At 41.4% G+C, this 22,677-nt stretch overlaps 1 protein-coding gene across 5 annotated transcripts in view; it reads left to right on the top strand.

The window, feature by feature from the left end:
* The first annotated feature begins 1,237 nt into the window (after nucleotides 1-1,237).
* The window catches only part of AHCYL1 (adenosylhomocysteinase like 1), a 41,886-nt gene continuing 20,446 nt past the window's right edge, over nucleotides 1,238-22,677 (top strand). The window contains exons 1-2 of one of the 5 annotated variants that reach the window (XM_069480843.1): nucleotides 16,993-17,061; nucleotides 19,866-19,957. In XM_069480843.1, the coding sequence (XP_069336944.1) occupies nucleotides 19,928-19,957 (30 nt within the window). In that variant the 5' untranslated portion in view covers nucleotides 16,993-17,061; nucleotides 19,866-19,927. Of the gene's footprint in view, nucleotides 2,046-16,992; nucleotides 17,062-19,865; nucleotides 19,958-21,700; nucleotides 22,209-22,677 lie in introns of those variants that run through there. The other 4 variants (XM_069480842.1, XM_069480844.1, XM_069480846.1 and 1 more) reach the window with 4 other exon arrangements.

The following is a 22,677-nucleotide window of genomic DNA, read 5'->3' as shown; positions in this document are numbered from 1 at the left end:
GAACATTTCAGAAATGTGATTTAAAATTGTTTGCTATGTGATGTAATCTCTCCCTTGTGACCCACAAACCTTTATTAAAAGTTCTGCTACATGTTACAGCCTTATTTTTGTGATTGCTTTAGAATAGGGGTGGGAATTGAAAGGAGAAGGGGCTGAATTAACAGCAGGAACTAAAGAAACAGTCACAAGACCAGAATAGTGAATAAAATTCCAGACGGGGCAAAAACTAGAGCCAGAGGCAACCATGAAAATCTAAGTTCTCTCAGAAGTCACAGAAATCCCGGGGAGGGCATTGGACTTTCCACAGGACATGGGAACTGGAGCCAATGTCATTTGAATCTCAAAGGACAAGCTACCTCAGCTGACATTAGGTTACAAACAGGCTTTGCCTCTCCAGCTGAACTAAGCCTTGCAAAACATAAAAGGTGTCACATGCACCTTTGCCACCCAGAGCCATAGCACAGGGACTGCACACAATAGGGCCCAGTAAATGAGTGAATGGTCCATGAATGCCCTGGATGCCCCCTGGGAGCTGGCAGAACCTAACGCTTAGGTAGAGAGCCTGGAGCAGGAAAGCCATCTGGCTGGGGACTTCTCCTTCAGCCCTGCTGCTCTCCACCCTCTCACCCATCAGCCCTATCTTAATGGCCACTTGACATCAGCTCTGCGGCCTGAACGCCTTGTAAACAGGCAAGGCCCAGGCCGAGATGATAGCAGAGGAAATCACAAGGGTCATGCAGAAACCAGACGGCTCTGAGTCAGTTCTCCCCCTGTGAAGTCAAAGAGGCAAACAGTGCCCGTTAGGAAGGAGCTTCTGGTCCAAAGGGCCTGGGGCAGGCGCTGTGAGTGACTGGGCTATCTCGGGCTCCGGATTTTTCCTAGGAATGGCTATAAAATGTGTCATGTGGAGAGCACTGGTTTTTGTTCCCAAGCACCCCTCTTATGCCCCTCTGAGGCCTCGCCCAGAAAAGCCCTTAGCTCAAGAATCCTCCGTTCGGCGGAATCTTTGCAGGAACCACGCGCTGCTCACAGGGCTGATGGCGCCACCTGGTGGCGCCAAGGGTCCAGCTCACCCTGGGAACGTCACAAGCCGCGAGCAGGAAAGGAAGAGGGGCGGCGTCTGTGGCCCATCCCAGCGTGGTGACATCAAGACACAGCGCAGACTCTCCCCGCCCCTTGCCCCCAACATCCCCGGAGCTGCCAGTACTTGACGTGGCGTCACTGCCCTCTACCCTTACTTTGCGTGCGTGTTTGCGCGCAGCGGAGGTGGCGGCGCGGGCAGGTCGGAGCTCGGCGCTCGGCGCTGCTGTTTTTGGTGCTCCTGTGGCCGGTGTCGCCGTCAGGGTGTCCTGGGCTGCCGGATAGACCAGGCGCCGGCCACAGCACCCCAGAAGCCGACGCAGCTGGACCCGCGGCCCGGCGGGAGGGCGGGCGAGCGCGTGTCGGAGGGAGCCGCGCGGGCGGGCGAGCGGGCGCCCGCGAGGGAAGGAGGCGGGGGCGGCGGGGCAGCCGCGGGCCGGGCCGGCCGGGGGATGTCGATGCCTGACGCGATGCCGCTGCCCGGGGTCGGGGAGGAGCTGAAGCAGGCCAAGGAGATCGAGGACGCCGAGAAGTACTCCTTCATGGCCACCGTCACCAAGGCTCCCAAGAAGGTGCGGGGGCTCTGGGTGGCGGCGGGGGCCCAGGCTCCGGCCTCGCGGATGGGTGCGAGCGAGCCCGGGCCCACGCTCCGGGTAGTTCGGGACTTGAGGGGCCAGGGTTTGGGGTGATCGGGGACGGCTGAGCTGATGAGCGGAGGGGAGGCGGCGGAGCGGCCCCGGGCCTATCCCGGGCTGAAAAGGCCGCCCCTGACCTCGCTTTCCTTTGTCCCTCGGCCCTGCTCCTCCGGGATCTTTCTGAAACCCGACAGGGCCAGGCCTTAAATTTGCAGCTGACTTTTCCTGGTTGCAGGGTGCCCAAGACGAGAGTGGGAGGGGGTGAACCAACTCAGCTGACCTCTGGGACCAGTCCAGGGGATGGGGGCGTTACAGAAAACCTCCCTTTAGGCGAGTGGGTACATCTGGCAGAACTTCCGTCAAATCTTTGGGAGCAGGGGCCATTTGTCCAACAGCTGCGTGGTAGCCGGGAGGCGAGAGAAAAGCGAGCTAGCTTTATGCAGGTGAAGGCAATGAGGGCAGCATGAAATTGAAAATCTAGGCTTTCCACCTTGTGTGGTCTTCCGCTTGCTTGGACATATGTAAGAATTTGACATTTGGAGGTCTGTGACAGCAGACACTGTCATGGATACACGTTGATCCTAGAGTCATGTGAACAGATCACTTAGGCATCCCTTGAGAAAGGAGCTTGGGTGGGTTGGAGCAGTGGGTGGCAAGGAACCATTGCTCATTCTTTACTGCACTTACTGAGGCGGAACGAGTTTAGTCTATTGTGCTGTGGGTTGAGCTCAAAGGACATTCTTCTATTGCTCTTGTAAATGGTAACCTTTGGAGGGTTTAGTGTAACTAGCTCTCTGAGTGGTGGAATTGGGATCCCTAGTGCTTTTTGATCATTTACTGCCAACCACATCTTGACTTTCTACATAGTTGGCACCCAATTGACAGTAGACCAGAGAATCTTTGCAAGGAGGTGACCTTCCTGAAGCCAATGAGAACCCAGATAAATATTTTTCTCGTGTATAAGGACAGAGTGTTTCAAGGCTCTCTCTTTGCCTGCAGTGTTTCATGGGATGCAGGGCTTGTATAAGTTGAACAAAGCAAAGTTTGCGGGAATAGTTACAGTCCTGGAGGCTCCTACACCTGAGCTAAACTGTCTTAAGTGTGAGAAATGTGTGTGTGTGTGTTTAAGTGAATTAATGTATCACTCCAGAAATCAAAAGCAAGATTGGAAAGACAAAGCACCATGTGTGCTTTAGGTCTGTTTTCTCACAAAATTAAGGTTTTACCAACAATTCATTTAAAAGATTGTGGAATGTCCCTTGATTCTAAAAAGTCTGAGGAACCTTATGTTTAGTATTATCAGCTCAGCTGACTGCTTTGTTGAGGCAGTAACCCCCTGTAATCTGCACTATTCTTTGGAGAAATAGTCACACTCATAAGCAGAATGCTTCGGAGTGGTACCTCAGGTGAATTAGGGGGCAGAATGGGAAAGCCCAGATACCCTAATTCCCAGACTTTTCCTTTCCTTGTTAGCCCATCTTCTTTTGTCTAGTTGCTTCAGAGGATTAGGCATCTTTATTGTTACTTGCCTTTATTTTAGTAAGCCTGTATTCTTGCAAGTACCATTGTTGACAGGAGAAAGTCTGTATTGTAGAGTGTAAACTCCCATAAAGGCAGGGACTCTTGTTCACTATTGTATCTGGTGTGCCTAACTTTGTACCTAGCATATAGTAGGTACTGAAATTTTTTTTTGGTACTCAAATATTAATTGCCCACCTGGCTAACTAGTAACTGAGATATCCGTGTGGCTGCCTACCAGGAATAAATATCCCTTTTCCTCTCTTCTTCCCAGGAGGAATATTGTTAATGTGTGTTATTATCAGGCCAAGTGCTAATGATTTTAGACTCATATTCCATTAGCTAAAAGAAGCAGCCTCTGCCAGGAATGTGGGAAGACCCTGTTGTAAGTTTCCCTTTACTGGTAAATGTGCCCCCGTATTTCTTATCAATCTTGCTCTGAGCTTTATTGTTTAGCATTTACGCAGCACTTTGTATTAAAGTGGTTTATGATGACTAATTACCCTTCCCCTAGTGATGATAAAAGGCATTTATCTAGTTAATGGATCAGTTGAGGACCAGTCAAGGTCACGTAGGGAGTCCTAGGTAATCTGTTTTTCACTTCAGCTGAATTGGACATTATGACTAAGTCACTTTTGTACCTCTGACATGTGTTGATAATGTGAGAAAGCATGGGAAAAGTAAGGGGAAAAAGTAACTTGGCAGGGTACCGAATGGTGTGAGAAAAAAATCTCTTCAAATGTGCAGTCCCTTACCTGTGAGAATTCTAGTCTGGCTGTAGACCAAGTAATCCTTGGATGATTTCAAAGCCCAGAAGCCCCTCAGGAACTAAAGACATTCCTGATGCCAGAAGATATAGGTTATTTCAGGGTGACCTTGATGGTCCTCAGTCAGCTCAGATCTGAGTATAACTTTCTGGTCAGCTCTTATTCACTTCATTTGCTTTGAGGTAGAGTGGATGTCCATCAATTGAAACATAGATATCTGTATTCAACTATAATCATGACTTAGTTTTGTATGCCAGGGGCTCTACAACAGTGCAATGAACATAATAGGACTTGTTGGTTTGAGTCAAAGTTTGAGATTTCTGGGTGTCAGGAAGCCAACTGGTAGGCAGCCACACAGACATCTCAGTTACTAGCTAAATTAATGAGCTTCTGTGCTTCAGTTTCCTCATCTGCCAAATAAGTGCGTATTGTTTGGAACAGGTGGAGATAGGGGCATGTTGGGAGTTTTAAGATAGCAAAAATGATTTTTAAAAAGAATTCTGTTAGCATATTTATACTCGTAATGAGCATTTGAGGTGGCTTATAACACAGGACATATATATGATATTAATATAAATAGGAAGTCAAAACTATAGAAAGAAGGAAAAAAATATCGTTAATCCCAAAAGCTAAGGTAGTTGATGAGGTAGACCATCACATGCAACTTTTAACTTCCTGGCAGCCAGAAAATAAGGGGAATCCTAGTCTCCTTAGCAGGCATGGGAAATAATACACGCCAATTCCTCAGGAAGACAACTTTTCCTGACATGAAGTTCTAAAAGAAATTTTCGTGGGACCTTTTTAATAGCTGTAGTATGATTCACATGGTAAGGCTTGTTCACAGCTGTCACTGGTGATTTCAGATGTTATGGCTAGGAAAATTTCAGGTGAGAAAAGGAGACCTTGAGTTGTAAGAGTAAGTGTACATTGTACCACAACCGAAGAAGACCCTTTTCTAATGTTAATGTTAACAGTTATTAGTCAAACCGAATAGCTCATCTAGTTCCCCATAACCACTAGTTATTTATCCATCTCTTCCTGCTACTCTGTATTACAGGGATGATAACTGTCAGTGGACCTTTGAAAACTGACACTGTCAAGTTGATTCTTTTTTCATAGAGTAAACCCAAATCTCCAATTTGCTGATGAAACCTCCTACAATAGGCATGTTTCTCTGGAAGGCCTATCAGAACATTTGCAGTTCTCTGAGCCTCTGAACATTCTGAGGACTCTCTGGAGTGATACATTAGGCATTTGACCTAAGATCTGTGCGATCAGACCTTTACCACCAGGAAAATACAGGGAAGGAGAAGAAGAATACAAAAGAAGCTACATTTGTTTGTGGGACATTCTTTATTTGAATAAAGCATGTGTGGCACTAATCCACCAAAAGAGTGAGCTGCAACTTAGGAAGCCCACCAGAGCCCCAGTGAGTACTGCATAGGTGTTAACCTGTTAGATGAAGTCCAGGATGCTCCTTTTCCCATCCGGGTTATCTTATGGCTAATTTTCGGTGCAGTTTTATAGAATGTACACCAGTACTTCTCAGGATCACTGAAAAGAGATTTGATAGGTCGACATTTCCTGTCTTCTCCACGTCATTAGTATCTCTTTATTCTCTTTAGAGTGCTACTGTTTTAGTAGTAGTCTTTGAAATAGGAGTCAGGGGTGCAAGAAGATCTTCTTTTTAAGATTTCCCACAGATCCTGATCACCTCTCTTTTTTTATTTGGTTTGGTTTAGTTACTTACACTCTAGTTTCCAAATTACTTTGTTCCAAGTTCCTTTAGACATTTAACTTGTAACAGAGAAATCTGGTCATTGTCTAGATCCTTTGCTGGCAAGATTACAAATGTGTGCCTTTTATCAGGAGGGTGTCATTTGGATCCAGTGTGTGTTACCCAATATAACATTCTTGTGAAGTTTTCTGTAAAGGTTATTTTGATACATAGAATCATGTAGGTCTTTAGATGCCTGTGACTCCTGGAAACTTTGCCACCTCAGGTAGTTAATGATCTGTAAACAAACCCCAATGCCCTCTTGGGGTTGTTTTAAAGGAAATACCTGGTAGAGGAGAATCATACCTGTCTGTTTCTCAAATTTGGGAATGGGAGTATTAAATTTTTATAAAGAAGGGCCACCTTGTTTACACTGAGCATGTAATTCATTATAATTCAGAAATGAATAATAATGCAGAACACATTCTGCTGAGGTGGGTCAGAATCATCCCCATCATGTGTGAAGGACAACACGTTTGCATAGACCAGAGTTTTTTCCAACCTGAAATCTGAGAATCCCAAGTGGAAGGCGGATTCTTAACACAAATTTTCCTTTCAATTCTTGTCAGCGCTATTAGTGCCTTTCATGTGGTAAGCAGTAAATAAAAATTCACATAGAATTGTGGTCGCCTTTTCTCTTCTGACTCTTTATTTCCCTTTGACTCAGGTAGTTCTCTTATTGTCGCACTGTTGCTTGGCTGTTACATAAGACCTCTTTAACTTCCCCTTTTTGTTCCTAAAATTATGAGTAGTAGTACAATGTAAGTTAAGCACTTGATTTTTGGAGTCAGGTTTACCTTCAGTCTCTACCATCTATGGTTATGTGACCTTGGACAAGTGACTTAACCTGTCTGAGTCTCCATTATCTTGTCTATAAAATGAGGAATAATAGATTGGTTAAGAGGATTAGCATTTAGTAAATATCAGTGTGTTTATTGTTTTATACCCAGAGTTATTATATATCCTGCTTTGCCCGGTGCAGTTCTGGTTTATACCTGTTAACCTAGCATGCTGACCAATGAGTGCCTTCTTACACTCTGAAAAGTACCCTGGTTTACATGGTCACCCTATTTATAACTTTCTGGATGATGCGACATGATAGTTCAAATGAGAGCAGCTAATTTTGAAATATTGCTAAAGAGCCAAAAGAAAGATGTTTCTATTGGAATGTCTGTGTAGAGCTTATTTGTTGATTACAAGGGGGTGCATAGGGAGTGAGAGATCTCAGAGCTTGTGATGGAAGTGAGATGTGCTCTACCTCACCACTCCCCGACCCCACCCCCCATAATACCTAAGGCACTCATAGAAGGAAGGTGTTTGTCAGACATTGAGCTAGGCTCAGTCCAGGAGTTTATCTCCTTAAACTGCAATAGTTTGGGGATCTTCCCAAACTAAAATCCTTGAATTACATGAAACAATTCAAAAGACTCTTCTGAACTGTGACTTATTTTATATAGCCACCTTCGGATCCTGTCTCTGTGTACTTCAACTCCCTCCCCCAGGGAGTTTCACACTGCTCTTAACAGCCTGCTCCTAATTATGTATAACTGATTTTCTCCTGCAGAATTATGTGGCCTTTGCTCTGTACCAATTACAGAATTAGGGTGGAGCACCCATGCCTTTGTTGAGACTCAGATTGGTTTCATTCTTGTTTCTATCTCTGTTCACTTTTCTAAAAGATTCACCCTGGTACTTTAATCTCAGAATGTCTATGATGATTGGTACTGCCTAACAGGATAGACAGTGGGGCTTAATAATTTACTACTCAAATAAGACACACAGTAAAAAAGTTTAATGAACTACCAGTAATAGGTAGTATTTGAAATCCTGGGGAAGAGATTGGGAAAAGGACTTTGAGAGAACCGCAAGTGTAAGGCTACCCAAGCATGCTCCTGCTTCCTTACCAGGAAAGCTCTAATGCCTCAGCTAATGTGCCTATGTACTTAACCTGTGGGGCTTAATGGGCTTAACATGTTCTCCTCTGCCAGCCCGAGCCAGTTCTCTTCTTTTAAAATGGACACCTTGTACTTCGTTGTGTGATGGAAATGAGGCTTAATAAACAGAGGGGTTTGGAGCTGCTCACTGTTCCCTGTGTGTTCATCTTGGACCTGCCTCAGGCTTAGTTCTTTACAATCCGGAAAACTACCCAGGAAGAGCACACCCTATCGTTTAGATGTTTTCTCTTCTCTCCTGAACCTGTGAGTGGACCATGGCATCAGTGGAATCCCACTGAGTCTGTGTGCTCAGGGTGCCAAGGAAAGTGCTAATGTGCTGATCTGCAATGTCACTGTGTGAGCTAGAAGGTAAATTCCTGAGTGTCCGAGTGAAGGGGCTGAAGGCCTGGAGAAGATGAGTATAACCATTTTTCATTCACTTAGACCTCCTGAATGAAGTTGTTGATGCTGAGTTTTGAGCAGTGACAGGATTTTGGAAGTTTTTAATAAATGGCTCTAGCTCTTGTAGTACTTATTAATTGTATTAAGGTGAACCTTTTGGGCACAGGTTTCCATGGACATAATGGGAATTACTTTATCCCTTTCCTCCAGGCTAAGCTTGACCTCAGGTTAAAGCTTTTGGGCCATGACATGTTTCCATTAAGGTCCCCAAAGCCTGACATTTAAAAAAAAAAAAAAAAAAGAAAAAGACCTATCAGACATGTTAATAGGACAGAGATTCTGATCTGCCCTCTTTGACCAGTGTCACCTCATCTTCTTCCTCGAGGACTTTAAGGAAAACTTATTTGGGCTTTCACGACTATTAGCTTTATTTTGGAGGTGTAAAAAAGAAACATTCACCTTGACTTTTCAAAATATACACTCCCATCTCTGTTTCCAATTTCAGAAGAGAGGTCAATAGACAGATAAATTTGTATGCAATGTAGGGAATTAAAATAGGCTTCTCTTCTCCCCATTTGAGGAAATGCTCTCAAGAGTCCCTGGATTAGAGACTCTAGAACAATCATTCTTAATCTTTTGAGTCTCAGATCCTTTGAAGAATTTTATGAAAATCATGTTTCTTTCCTCAGAAAAATTCAGGAGCACAAAAATTTCTGTATATTTTCAGAGGATTTATGAGACTCCTGAAACTCATCCGTAGATCCTGGGTTTAAAAAACCCTGATTTAGAAGGTCAGGCCTCTAAGCCACGGTACCCCTTTCTGTTACATGTCCAGAAACTGCTAAGAGATTGTTTCCAGCCTGCAGTTTGTCTTTGTGGTTTGGAATAAAGCTGAGGTTGTTGGTGTTGTTACCCCACTCTTTGGGATGCTCCTTGACTTCCCAAGGGACTCATTATATTAATAAATGCCTTGAGGGTTCAACTCAGGCATACTCAAAGCAGCATTTCACCTACTTTTGGAGTTTTTTGTAGTATCTCGACCCCACTGCTCTTCATGTGAAGTGTGATTGCCCCTAAAGCTCTAGGGCAGTTTCCATAAGAGTGTTTGGAATACTAGACTGAGTATAAACAAAATAATGTGCTTCCCTGTGTCTCTCAAAAATAGATTTCACTGTAGTACTTCTTATACTGGTTTAAAGGCTGATGATATTTGAATCTTATCATTTGATTTCTCTAGATGGAATATATTGAAGGCAAGGACCATATATCTCTCTCACACACACACACACACACACACACACATATATAGTATGTAGTGCCTGGCACATAACACTATCATTAAATGTTTATTGAATAAAATAATGTAGATGATCATCCCTAGGAGAAAGTAAGTTGGACTCATGTGGTAGCTTTGACTCACTTTCCCTTTCAGTTGGCCAGGGGTGTTTTTCTAACTTAGATCCCTCCCACATGGGTGATTAGGGAGTACCAAGAAGTACAGGTGAGAAATTCTAACACCTTAGTAGATCCCTTTCTAATGCCAGAAATAGGAAGTAAGGGAGAAGACGTCTGAATACATGCCTCCAGCTGCTTAGTCCAGTGGCTGTGGGTTTAGGGATATCCTTAGACGTAATGGGGAAGGTAACCTGAATTTCTCATCATTGAAACAAGTTTTAAACACTTAGCATCAGGGACACTGCCCAAAGTTGAAACTAGTGTTCTGGTTTAACACACATGCTTTTGATTTAAGGAACAGGGAGGCTTTCACTTAGGGTGTTTGAGGTTTGGGGGCCAGTGATTAGTTGAGCAGTTTGATTTTGGAACACTGAAAGTAATAAACAACAGCCTTCCCAACAGTGCTGAGCAAACTTCTGGTTCTTATCCTGAGCCCCTGGCTGCCCGTTCTGAGCCAGGCTGAGCTTGATGCTCAAAAGCTGTATGTGCCCTTGTCTTTGAAAGACACCTTCTTTAGAATTACAATCTTCTGGGAAATGAGCCAGTGTTTGTCCTAGCCAGAAGCTCAGGCTGTAGTTGGCACCAAATTTTTTGTGTTTTCTTTCCTTAAAGTACGTGACTTAGGCAGGATTTATGGGAAAGGGAGACCTCCAGAATTTTGCTGCTTTGGAAATTGAAATGGGTGATATGTAGAGATAGCAGATATGTCCAATTGCTCTGGTAACTAATTCAGTTTCCTGTTGGTGGCTAGTTGGTACCCAACTTCTAATTCAGTACTTGAGTTTTTATTGCCCAGCTTCTGCGCACCAGACTTCTTAGCAAGCAAGACATGAAGATTCCCAGTGTTCACTTACGGGGAGTCGCCCAGCTGGCTTGTCATGCTGGACTCGATGAATTGTGAATGTTAATTATACTGATCAATACAGTGGCCTTGGTAACAGACTTGTAGCTGCTGTAGAATCTGTTTACTTCGGGTTTGTAACAGAAAAGAGACCAGGCTGGTTTGGGACATGGTGTTCTCAGTGTAATTAGCTGTATTGTAAGTCCAAGGAAAGTGCATCGTGGAGGGGCTGACCTTATTGCACCCTTTCCCCAGGATTTCCCAGAGGGACGCATTATTCTGGAAGTAGTTTCTGTTCTTGTTTGCCAATTGAGAATGAATTGAGGTCGGCAAAGGCTTGGTTCTTAGTGGAGGCAGGGTTAAAGGATGTTTACAAATCATAAAGTTTAGAAGGAGAGTGCCTGTGTTGAGGAGCACCTTATTTCTCTACTAGTTTGTAATTAGGAGTGAATAGTTGATGAGATTAGTTTCCAGCCTATGCATTCAAGAGAAGGAACTCCTATTTGGGGAGTAGGGGGTTCATAATTCTGCACATTCTTTTCTGACTCTACAGCAAGGGGATTAGCTGAGTGCTGGGCATGTTTGGAATGAGAGCACTTTGCCAATTTTTACTGAATTTGGACCAAGCCGTTATAAAAATATGGTCTCTGTCTTCCTCAGACAGGCTCTTTGTCATGTTCTCTTAACCCCTTGAGGAGCCGTCTGATGGATTGTCTGTACCTGACAGATGGCGTTGGTATGAAAGGTAGATTCCCTGCTTCCTTTGTCTTATTTCTGAACAAGGCATATCTAACCCACTTGTTCCCTGTCTTCCTCAAGTCACTTTATCAGGAGCCTGGTAACCTCAGTGTGCTTGTGTTTGGTTTTTCCGATTCTGCTTAACATAATTTCTTAGATCAGTACTTCTCATGGGGTGGGAAGGAATGGACGCTATCGGTCACATAGGGAGCTTTTTCAAAATATTCACTAACTGGGCCCTAAACTAGACCAGCTTAATCAGAATTAGGGATGGGCAGGTGGAGAATGGGGTGGCATTTTGAAACAGCTTCCCCAGATAAAAATCCCAGATTTAGAACCACTCTTTTAGATTACCTAGCAAGGCTCTCCAAAATTGTTACAAAATCTGATATTGAGATGGTAATGTAGCTACCACCTATGTTGAATGACTTCGATCATGGGGGAAAATTTTGTTGTGCCTTGTATGAAAGGTCCTAAGAATAGTCTGCCCTTACTGTTCTTCATGGCATTCAAACGAAGCCACGACCAGAAATCATGCAGCCCTGTCTGCTTAAGACTGAGGACCTGCAGTGTCCTAGGACCTGTGTGTGCTAGGCACTTAGGATGATGCATCAGTGAACAAAATGAAGATTCATACTCTGTAGAGCTTACATTCTTGTGAGGTTACTATTTGGATCATTTAAGTCTAGTATCGGGGTTCTTAACCATTTGGGGTTTGGAGCCCTGTCAGAGATGTGTTCCTATTTCAGAATAATGCATATACAATCACGTGCCACTTAACAATGGGATACATTCTGAGAAATTTTGTCATTGTGGGAACATCACAGAACGTACTTACACAAACCTGGATGGTGTAGCCTACTACACACCTAAGCCATGTGGGGCCTATTGTGCCTAGGTTGCAAACCTGTATAGCATATTACTTTATTGAATACTGTGGACAATTGGAACACAATGGTAAGTATTTATGTATCTAAACAGAAAAGCTATAGTAAAAGTATGGTAATATATAAAAGATAAAAAATGGTCAGGGCATGGTGGCTCATGCCTGTAATCCTAGCACTTTCGGAAGCCATAGCAGGAAGATCACTTGAGGCCACGAGTTGGAGACTAGCCTGGGCAACATAGTGAGATTCCCTTCTCTACAAAAAAATAGAAAAATTAGCTGAGTGTGGTGGCATGTGCTTGTCCTAACTACTCAGGAGGTTGAGGTAGGATGATTGTCTGAGCCCAGGAGTTCAAGGCTGCAATAAACTATGATTTTGCCCCACTGGGTGACAGAGCAAGACCCTGTCTCAAAAAAAAAAAAGAAAAGAAAAGAAAGAAAAAATGGCATGGTGGTATGCCTGTATAGGGTACTTACCATCAATGGAGCTCGCAGGACTGGGAGTTACATTGGGTGAGTTAGTAGTAAGTGAATGTAAAGACCTAGGATGTTACTGTATACCACTGTAGACTTTATAAACCCTGTACACTTGGTCTACACTAAATTCGTTTTTTAAAAATTTCTTTTCAATAATAAATTTATCTTACCGTACTGTAACTTTTTTACTTTATAAACTTTTTAATTTTCTTTAACTTCTTGACTGTTTTATAACAGTACTTAGCTTAAGATACAAACATACTGTGCAGCCATATAAAAATATTTTCTTTATATTTTTATTCTATAATCTTTTTTCTATTTTGAAATTTTTTATTTATTTTTACTTTTTAGATTTTTTTGTTGTTGTTAAAAACTAAGACACACGCATTAGCTTAGGATTACATGGGGTCAGGATCATCAATATCTGTCTTCCATCTTTCCACATCTTGTCTTACTGGAAGGTCTTCAGGGGCAGTGACAGGCATGGAGCTGTCATCTCTGATGATAACAATGCCTTCTATAGTACCTCTTGAAGGACCAGCCTGAGGTAGTTTTATGGTTAACTTTTTTTTCAAGTAGGAGTACACTCTAAAATAATGATAGGCCATGAATAGTGACTCACACCTGTAATCGTAGCACTCTGGGAGGCCAAAGCAGGAGGATTGTTTGAGCTCAGGAGTTTGAGACCAGCCTGAGCAAGAGCGAGACCCCATCTCTCCTAAAAATAGGAAAATTAGCAGGGTATGGGGGCACACGTCTATAGTCCCAGCTACTGGGGAGGCTGAGGCAGGAGGATTGCTTCAGCCCAGGAGTTTGAAGTTGCAGTGAGCTACGATGACACCACTGCACTCTACCTGGGGCAAAAGAGTGAGATTCTGTCTCAAAAAACAAAAAATGATAAAAAGTATCATATAGTAATTACATAAACCAGTAACATAGTCGATTATTATCAAGTATTATGTGCTGCACATTATTGTATGTACTAGACTCTAAACAACTGGCACAGTAGGTCTGTTTACGCCAGCATCACCACAAACACTTGAGTAATGCATTGCACTACAATGTCACTAGATGATAGGAATTATTATCTTATCCATTGTGTTCTTATGGAACCATTGCTGTATATATGGTCCGTCATTAACCAAAATGTCATTGTGGAGCACATGACTATATACATAACAATTTGCATGTGAGAGGGAGTTGGCAGCCTGAAGCCCATCTGTGGACCCCAGGCTAAGATCCTAGAATCCTTGTCAGAATTGAGGACATGGTGATTGGGATAAAGCCAGGCCCTGGGTTAGGTGTTTGTGAGAATATTATCTCCTAGCCAGACTGGGTTGTAGTTTCTTGATCTATACAGTCTAGGCAGTTTGCAAAGAAGTCAAGGGTATCTCTAGAAAAAAGAGGTAATAGTCAGGCCTCCTGTAAGCCAACAGCATTTCTTGAGTCTGTATTTTACTTAAAATGCTAAGAATCATTTTGACTCTGTCCTCATCCCCACCTGTAGTTTCTGGTTGGCTGTGCTTCCTGTACTCAATGGATTAAAAATCAGGTCAAAAAAATAAGAATTCCCCTACCATGCTAATTTATATTATGAATTCCTGGACTGAAGTGATAGTAAAATTATAAAGATCATGGCAGGATGTTTTCATGAAATTCTGGCTTCAAAAACAGAAAATCACAGGAGTTGATTCAAGGGGCCAATGAAATGGCCAAAGAGTAAAGATTAGAGAAAAATGATAGGAAAAAAAGAGGACAGAACTCAGAAAGACAGTTGACTAAGCAGGTAAGCCAGAAGGCCAGGAGAGCAGCTTCCTCCATAAACCAAAGTGAGCAGATCTGAGTTGTGTGCGTGCACGTGCACACACACACACACACACACACACAATTCCTCTTTAGTCTTGGGGTCTGTCACTGTTGCTTTATTATCAAATAGGACCCAAGATAAAAAGAGAGGGCAGATAAGGGTTTGCTTTATTTATGCTAATGTTAATATGTCTCTGTCGCTGGAAAAATTGGTGGTTGACATGAAAGAAAGGTCAAACTCTGCCTCTGGGCCAGCACGGTGTATAACATGTATTGCAGAAACATGAATGACATTTCATCTGGGGCACTGGGAGAGAGAATTATGTAGAAAGACAGCTGGATTTAGAGGTTGGGGTACATAGAGTCCTGTGCCAATTCTACCTTTACCTCCCTGAAATCTGATCAGGCCAAGACCTCTTCACTTTAGGATAGTCTTTACAGGGATATTCTTGTTGCTTTGCCTGAGGTCTAAGGGGACCTTTCCATACTCACACTGAAAGATAGCTGAATAAGGACTGTATTCAAGGCCTTCCAAACTACACTCATATAAACTCTGATCCCATTAGAGAACAGAGTCCACAGTCCTCCCCAGAGGAGTCAGGAGGCTCTAAAGGTTCCAGTTATAACTGCTTTCCAGCACATAGAAAAACTGTTCTGCTAGGAAACCTTGCAACTGGCTGTTTATACAAGGACATCTCATTGTTTGCTCAATGATGCTATAAAGCTGAAGCTGCCTAATGCAGGGGAATATAATCATACCAATTATCTTTATATTCTGTTTTTAAAGAAACTCTTTAAAATGACCAAAGGCATTGCAGACCTCACTTCCTGGGACCATTATGTTTTTCACTTCTGTTCAGCTTGTGAAACTATATACTTAAAACCTGCTTACTCAGTTTTTAGAAAAATTCTGTTCTTAAATACGATGTAAATGGAAATTTTTCTTCATTGAGTACTTTATTTTACATTTTTCAGCTTTATTAAGATATAATGGGCAAATAAAAGTTGTATGTATTCAAGATATACAATGTGATGTTTTGATATATGTATACATTGTGAAATGATTACCATAGTCATGCTAATCAACTATCCATCATCCACCTAACTCCAGCTAGCCTGGTTGACAGAGCAAGACCCTGTCTCAAAAAAAGAAAAATCATATCCATCACCTCACAGTTACCTTTTGTGTGTGTGTAGTGAGAATACTTAAGATTTATTCTCTTAGAAATTTTCAGGTATACAATATATTATTATTAAGTATAGTTTCTGCTATACAGTAGCTCTCTGGAACTTATTCATCTTATGACTGCAAGATTATACCCTTTAACCAACATCTCCCTATTTCTCCCCTCTGCTGAGCCCCAACTCCTGGTATCCACCCTTCCCCTCCCTGTTTCTGTGAGTTTGGCTTTTTTAGATTCCACATATAAGTGAAATTATTTAATTGAGTACTTTAAATAAATATCTACCATAGTTATGAAATCAAGATTCAATGAGCATACATCATGTTACTTAAATCCAGAATACTTCAATTAAATTAATAGCCTTATAAGAACTTTAAGTTAGTAAAGTCAAAGAGGTGGGTACCAGAAAGTGAAAATACATTAATGACAAAATTTGTCTTTTTTTTTTTTTTATGATTTGGGGTCCCTAAATTTAATATAACTCTTTTTGTATTGGGAAAATTCAACTTTGCTAGATCTTTTAGACATGGTATTTAATATAAAATGACTTGGAGAGGGCGCTTTTTGAGTGGCACACCATGGATGAGAAAGGAACCTAGCAGAATGCTTTCAAGTTAAGGGCATGTTCTCTGATTGTGATAATGTGTTAGTGTGTGAAAGAAAAAAAATCCCTCATCACTATTTAGCACATAAATAAATCCCTTTTAAAAGCACATTTAAATATATATTCTCCGTTGTATGTTTTAAAGTATGGTAACGTCTGATGAAAATAACCAGTGAGTTTCCCAGGTGACCAAAAAAAAAACTTATTGATCAGTTTAACCACACCAAATTGAAAATCTCCTTGTGTAAATGCAGCTGGAATTGATTTAAATAGGAAATTCTGAATTAATTTCTTTTGTCCTAGTAAAGTGGTGAGGATTAGATTGCCCATACATTCTTCTCTTCACTCCACCCTCCCAAAAGACAATGGAAGTATATGCCAGAATGGAATATTTTGCCGCCATGTTGTTTGGGCTGTACTATTCACTCCACACCCTTTCCAAACTAAGGAGGTGATGGATATAATGCCTCTCAATGGCAATTCATTGGCAGCTTTAAAACATTATATTTTTGTCTGCATTATTTCGCTTTTCCCAAAATTAATCAAGATTTTCTTCCCTAAAGCTGACAAATGTTTATCAAGGATCGTAAGCTCAGAAAGCTTTAATGCAGCAGTAGACTTTTCTGTAAACTGACCCATCGAAAATAGAGAGGACAGCTGCTGTTTCCTCAGCCTGTTCCAAAAGAAGGAAAATAGTACAAGAGCTTGTGGGTGCTTTCTGGTTTTTGCTTTTTAAATCTCAGTGTGGGTAGCAAATTGCCTTAAGCAAGTCACTTAACCCTCACCCCTGTTCTGTTTTCTCATCTGTGAAGTGTAGATGCAGCACTCAGAGGATTCCAGAATGTTTTGAAACTACAAATCCTCTGTAAACTGGAAGTCACTGATGTTGAGGCAGAGCACTTAAACTAGAAAGTCATAGAGATCTAGGCCTTCAGGATCTTGGTGTTCACCATACTAGTGAGTGTGGGTTTCAAACTTGTTTTTGAATCAGCTTTAAGTAAACATCTTGATCTAGTGCTTTCAGGTGATTTTATCAGTGAGGCTTGTTCTTTGTATGCCAAGAGTTAAACAAAAATGGTTTGAAAATATTTAGATCAATGATGTTCTAGTAGTAGCATTTATTGATACAATTTGCCCAAAAAACTTCCTACACAAAATTTAATTTTGACTTTTGGTTTGCCATACAACATATAGCAAGAAATCTTTATCCTTGTACTTTTGTCTACTTGTCAGAAAATAGCTGTTCAGAAAATCATAGGTCAGGAAAACTGAAACTTCTGTATTCTGGTCTTGGGAGGTGGAGAGGACGGGGGGTTGTATGTTATTCACTCATTCTAGAGCAATAGGTAATGTCACAATCAACAGTTCTTTTCAACCAGCTTATTTCTTACAAGTCATCTAAGGTCATGATTTCATACTGATATTTTAATCTAAAATTGAACATATATATACCAAGTTGTTTGGTGTGTGTTTGCCTTTCTAGTCAAGAAGAATGGCAAATACTGCCTCTCTAGAATGAAAAATACACTTAAATGTTTTAAAAAATAGTTTGCTGTGACCGACTTATAGATTCTTGTCCGCGTATTGTGTCTCTAGTCTCTTCTTCTAGAGGCTTAATAGCTTTTGTTTTGTTTTTAAGAACTGTGGAACTAGGCCGGGCGTGGTGGCTCACGCCTGTAATCCTAGCACTCTGGGAGGCCGAGGCGGGTGGATCGCTCGAGGTCAGGAGTTCAAGACCAGCCTGAGCAAGAGTGAGACCCCGTCTCTACTAAAACTAGAAAGAAATTATATGGACAACTAAAATATATATATACAAAAAATTAGCCGGGCATGGTGGCGCATGCCTGTAGTCCCAGCTACTCGGGAGGCTGAGGCAGTAGGATCGCTTAAGCCCAGGAGTTTGAGGTTGCTGTGAGCTAGGATGATGCCACGGCACTCACTCTAGCCCAGGCAACAGAGTGAGACTCTGTCTCAAAAAAAAAAAAAAAAAAAGAACTGTGGAACTAAAGTCAGCTGCAGCTGATCTCTAAAGGGGTTTCACTTTGTCCTTTGAACTTGAAAATATGCATTCTAACTACCGAATGGATTCTGAAAGCCCCATTAACCCAGTCACATTTGGAAACAATATGTGTCACTGTATAGTGTCACTATTTAACGTTAGGTCCTTAAAGTCAGATTTATTTAATGTTGAGTTTTGAGGTCTTTTTTCTCCCCTAAGCCCGTACTTTATGGGAAGCAGTGGATGGTGACTAAAAAAGCTGATCCGGTTTCTGTCTCATTAATGTTTGTTGGATTTAGCCTGGGATTCAGAACACCAACCCTCATAGACTTGGCCGCCACTAACTGGGAGCTGCTTGTAATTCTTCTGCCAGCTAAATCTTGCTTGGCAAGGACTTTCCATGTCTTCTACCTCTAGTTAAGACATAGCTTGGCCTTCCCAAATGCTGAGCTGACTCAACAGCTGGGATTCACTCAGTCAAGGAAATATGTGAATTTAGTTTGAATTTGTAAAATTCAATTGGCTTTCAACCTCACTTGGGCTAGGCTTCCAGATCTATGAAGGAAATATTGTTTTTATACGTTGCTAGTCATGTTCCTTTTTCATCATATGAAGAAATTACACAGATGGCATTTGGTTAATCTGTGTGGCTACCTTCCAAAATGCCAGAGATCCCATCTTCTAGAGCTGTCCAATGATCGCTTGCATTTGGTGTTAAATTTTCTTCCCATGGACATGGATTTGAAGAATACAGATTTGCCTATCTGTAAGCAATTGACAAGTTTTCATCTTAAAAAAGAACATTCCAGCATACCTTGCATTAGGGTTTGCCAATTTAATTTCTTGTGTGCTTCATTTAAAGTCAAGGTTGAAACCAGGCTCTGTGGCACGCGCCTGTAGTCCTAGCTACTCGGGAGGCTGAAGCAGGAGGATCACTTGAGCTCAGGAATTCGAGGCTGCAGTACACTACAATCAACCTCTTATTACAAACTTACAAACATACAGTAACCTGCCTTGGTCTTTCCCAACAATCAAGAATTGTTGATTCTTATACTCCAAACCAATACAAAGTGATTTCCAAGTGGAAAAAATCAAGTGCAGAATATATTTTCCCTCTCTTACCTTTTGATTAAGAGAGGGAAAATAGAAATATAAATGCATATTTTCTCCCTCTCCTGCCCTCAAAAAAGCAACAAAAGGATAAACCAGAAAGCAGTGAAAATTGGTGGGGGGTGTGTTGAGACATAAATGTTTTATATGTCAAAAATAAGATTAAAGCAAAGAGAAAAATTAGGAACCTTTAAATTGTTTACAAACACAAATGAATGAACCTAACTAACCTATCAAATCTAACCAAACCTAATATATCAAATTGATTACACAATCACCCAGAAAACTGTACTTTGACTATGCATTCTTTATGAAATATATTCTAAGGACAAAAGTTTTTAATGAAATCTTGACACGTCATTCAGTAAATTATGGTTAGTAATAACATTATTCTTGTCCTTTTGAAACTATTTTATGTGTATTATAGAATAAAGTGGACAAATAAACATTGTTACTAACGACCAAGATTTTCAACATAGGAGAAAAGAGCTACACATAGGAAAATTAAACTTTTTTTGAAAAAAGGTAATGTTAAATTTGAAATAGAAATATCAATATGAACTGATGTGTAAAACAAAAAGATTTCTTTCCCTACTGAGACAACCTAAAAGCAGTGACACCTTTCATAGCAGTTAGCAGACTTTGTACCCAGATATTACTTCCTAAATACCATTACCCACTAAAAGAAATAAAGACTCCATAGAGAAATGGCTGATGCTAGGTCTAGAGCAGAGAAAGAACAAGGTGAGCCTGGTATATCATGTCAAAAGGATAGAAGAGTCAGCTTGAAGGAAGCTCCCACTGGCTCACTTCTGGACAATATGAGCATTCGGTGCACTTTATGGATAATTGAGTATAACACATTAAATAACAATATGAATGATGGAAGAAAAGCTTTTCTTTATAAAAGAATGCCAACTAATATATGTGGATGGAAGGATAGAAAAACATAATTATGATTTTGTGACCCCCCCAATATTGGTTCAGGCAAGGATTATTAATAGATATTAAAGTCACTGGGGAGCAGGATAGTAATAGGATGACAAGTATCACCCTAGAAATTAACCTTTACTTGCAAAAGAGAAAATGTGCCTTTCAGTGAAGAGATCTGATGGTCTCTCTTTAACCAGGGTTCAGTCTTAGCATCGCTAATAGAACAACCTGACATCAGGTGCTCCCTGATATGATGGAAAGTGAAATATAAAACATCATCTATGAAATACTCTTGCCAAAATCTTGATCTCTTTCACATCTCAGAACTGACCTTCCAGTTTACAGGAAGGAAACAATCTGAAAATTCCAAGATATTGGAGATTCCATAAGACAACTGGCCTGGATTCCTCAAAGAAAAGTCAATATCACAAGGGGGATGGGGGAGTGGAAGGACTGTACTAGATTCGCAGAGGCTAAAGAAACGTAACAAATGCATTTAACGCGCCTTGATTCCAACCTGGGTTGGAAGGGCATGGGGAGAGTGTTGGGTCCATAACTATAAAAAGTTATTCTTGAGAAAATTGGGGAAGTTTGAATACAGTATGGATATTTGATGATACAGAATTAGCAATATTCTTGAGTGTGATATGTCATCGTGGTTCTGTAGGAGGATATCCTTATTCTTAGAAGATGCATTCTGAAAAATTTATTGGTGAATGTTTGCAACCTTTTTTTTTTTTTTTGCAGGACCATGTGAAAGTATACATGTGTATTTGTGTATATATATAGAGAGGAAAACTTAATATGGAAAGTGGAAAGATTCAATCTAGGTGGAGAGTATACAGGTGTTAATTATATTATTCTTTTAAATTTTTGTGTATGTTGAAAATGATCATAATAAAGTTAGGAAGAATGTACAACAGTGGTGCTGGTGGGGAAAGACTATATTGTATCACCAAAAAGTAATGGGTATGTTTCAGGAACTAAGATTTCTTTAGTCACCTGTACTCATTTTTTTTTAAACCTACAATTGATGATAATTTAATGTTTGGGAGAAAAAGAGAGATGACTGGCATGTTTTTATATAATATTGGTAGTGGGATTGAGGATAAAGAAGTATGGACAGGCCAGGCAACTGGACAGGTAGGTAGCTAAATAGGCACTGAAACAGTCTGAATGTGTTCTACATTCTGTTATAAAATGTGATTTTCAAAACATTAGGAAGCCCTTTCCTACTTACTGTCATTTTTTTTAACTTCTTAATTTTACCTTTAATTGGGAGGCCTAGATCACTCATATTAGCTAGAGCAGTGGTCCCCAACCTATTTGGCACCGGGTACCGGTTTCATGGAATACAGTTTTTCCACGGGTGGTGGAGGGGTGGAGCGGCTGTAAATACAGATGAAGCTTCACTCACTGGCCCACTGCTCACCTCTTGCTATGGGGCCCTATTTCTAACAGGCCACACAGATGGACCGGTACCAGTCCGTGGGACTTGGGGAACGCAGAACTAGAGCACTTCAGACGATTAATAGAAAGCCAGTGAAGTGTTTTGTTTCACAGGAAGAGAGGGAGTGTGTCTGTTAAGGGTAAAAACTGCTCTTGGTAGATTTTTCAAGCTCTACGTTCTTCACCTTTTAAGTGACTCAGCAGCATGGGGCCTGGTATTGCCTCACCGCTTCCTCTCACCAGCATTGACTAAGGATCAAGTTGAGTCCCACTTTGAAAGGAGTATTTCCTCTGACTGTGGAATTGGATTCTAGCAGCATGTGTGTGTTATATCCTATTACTGTTGAGACACAGAGACGGGTAGAGTGGGGGAGGGAGATATGTGCTGTGATTAGTCAGCCTGCCCCCCCCCGTCCCCCCCCCACACCCTCAGGCCCCATCTGGGGAGACTGAGAACTTAAGAAACTTGAGACAGGGAAGGAGAGCAGGGAGCAGCCAAAACCTGCTGAGCCTCAGAAGACTGGTTTCTGCACTAGGGAATGGAAGAAGTGACTGAAGGTGGCTGTGGATTCAGCTCCGGCCTGAGACTGATTCCCGTGAGATAAGTTTTCTGGTGGGTGTATCTGAGGGCAACATGTTGGGAAGGGAAACCTTTTTGGGAAACTTCTTTTATCTCATTGAGGTGAAAGGTATTCAGACTTATATATTTCTTATACCAAGAAATCGGTACTTATTGATAACTTTGGATTCATCTGAAATGGGAATCAGACTGATCACTGGTAAATATCAAGAAAAGGTATTGCACCTGTTTAGGCTGCCATATGCTCTTCCTTTCCTCTGCAAAGGGAGTGGGTGAGTAGAATCTGTAGAGGAAAGAATAAATTAGCCAGAAGATGTGTGAAAGAGGGTTTAGAAAAGATGTAAGAATCTTGGAAAGTGTTCTAGCACACTGCTTAGTAATTGACCTTGTTAAAATTTCTAGCTTCTTCCAGTCACTTTTTTGCTCAGTTATTAAGTGTTAGCTAAGAAATACGCTGCCCATAATTTCTAAACAGAAAAATCTCCACACACAATATGCTACA

This window comes from Eulemur rufifrons, chromosome 8, assembly GCF_041146395.1.
Source record: "Eulemur rufifrons isolate Redbay chromosome 8, OSU_ERuf_1, whole genome shotgun sequence".
NCBI classification, from domain to species: Eukaryota; Metazoa; Chordata; class Mammalia; order Primates; family Lemuridae; genus Eulemur; species Eulemur rufifrons.
The sequence above is the reverse complement of the archived record's forward strand: the minus strand, read 5'-3'. Positions and strand labels throughout refer to the sequence as shown.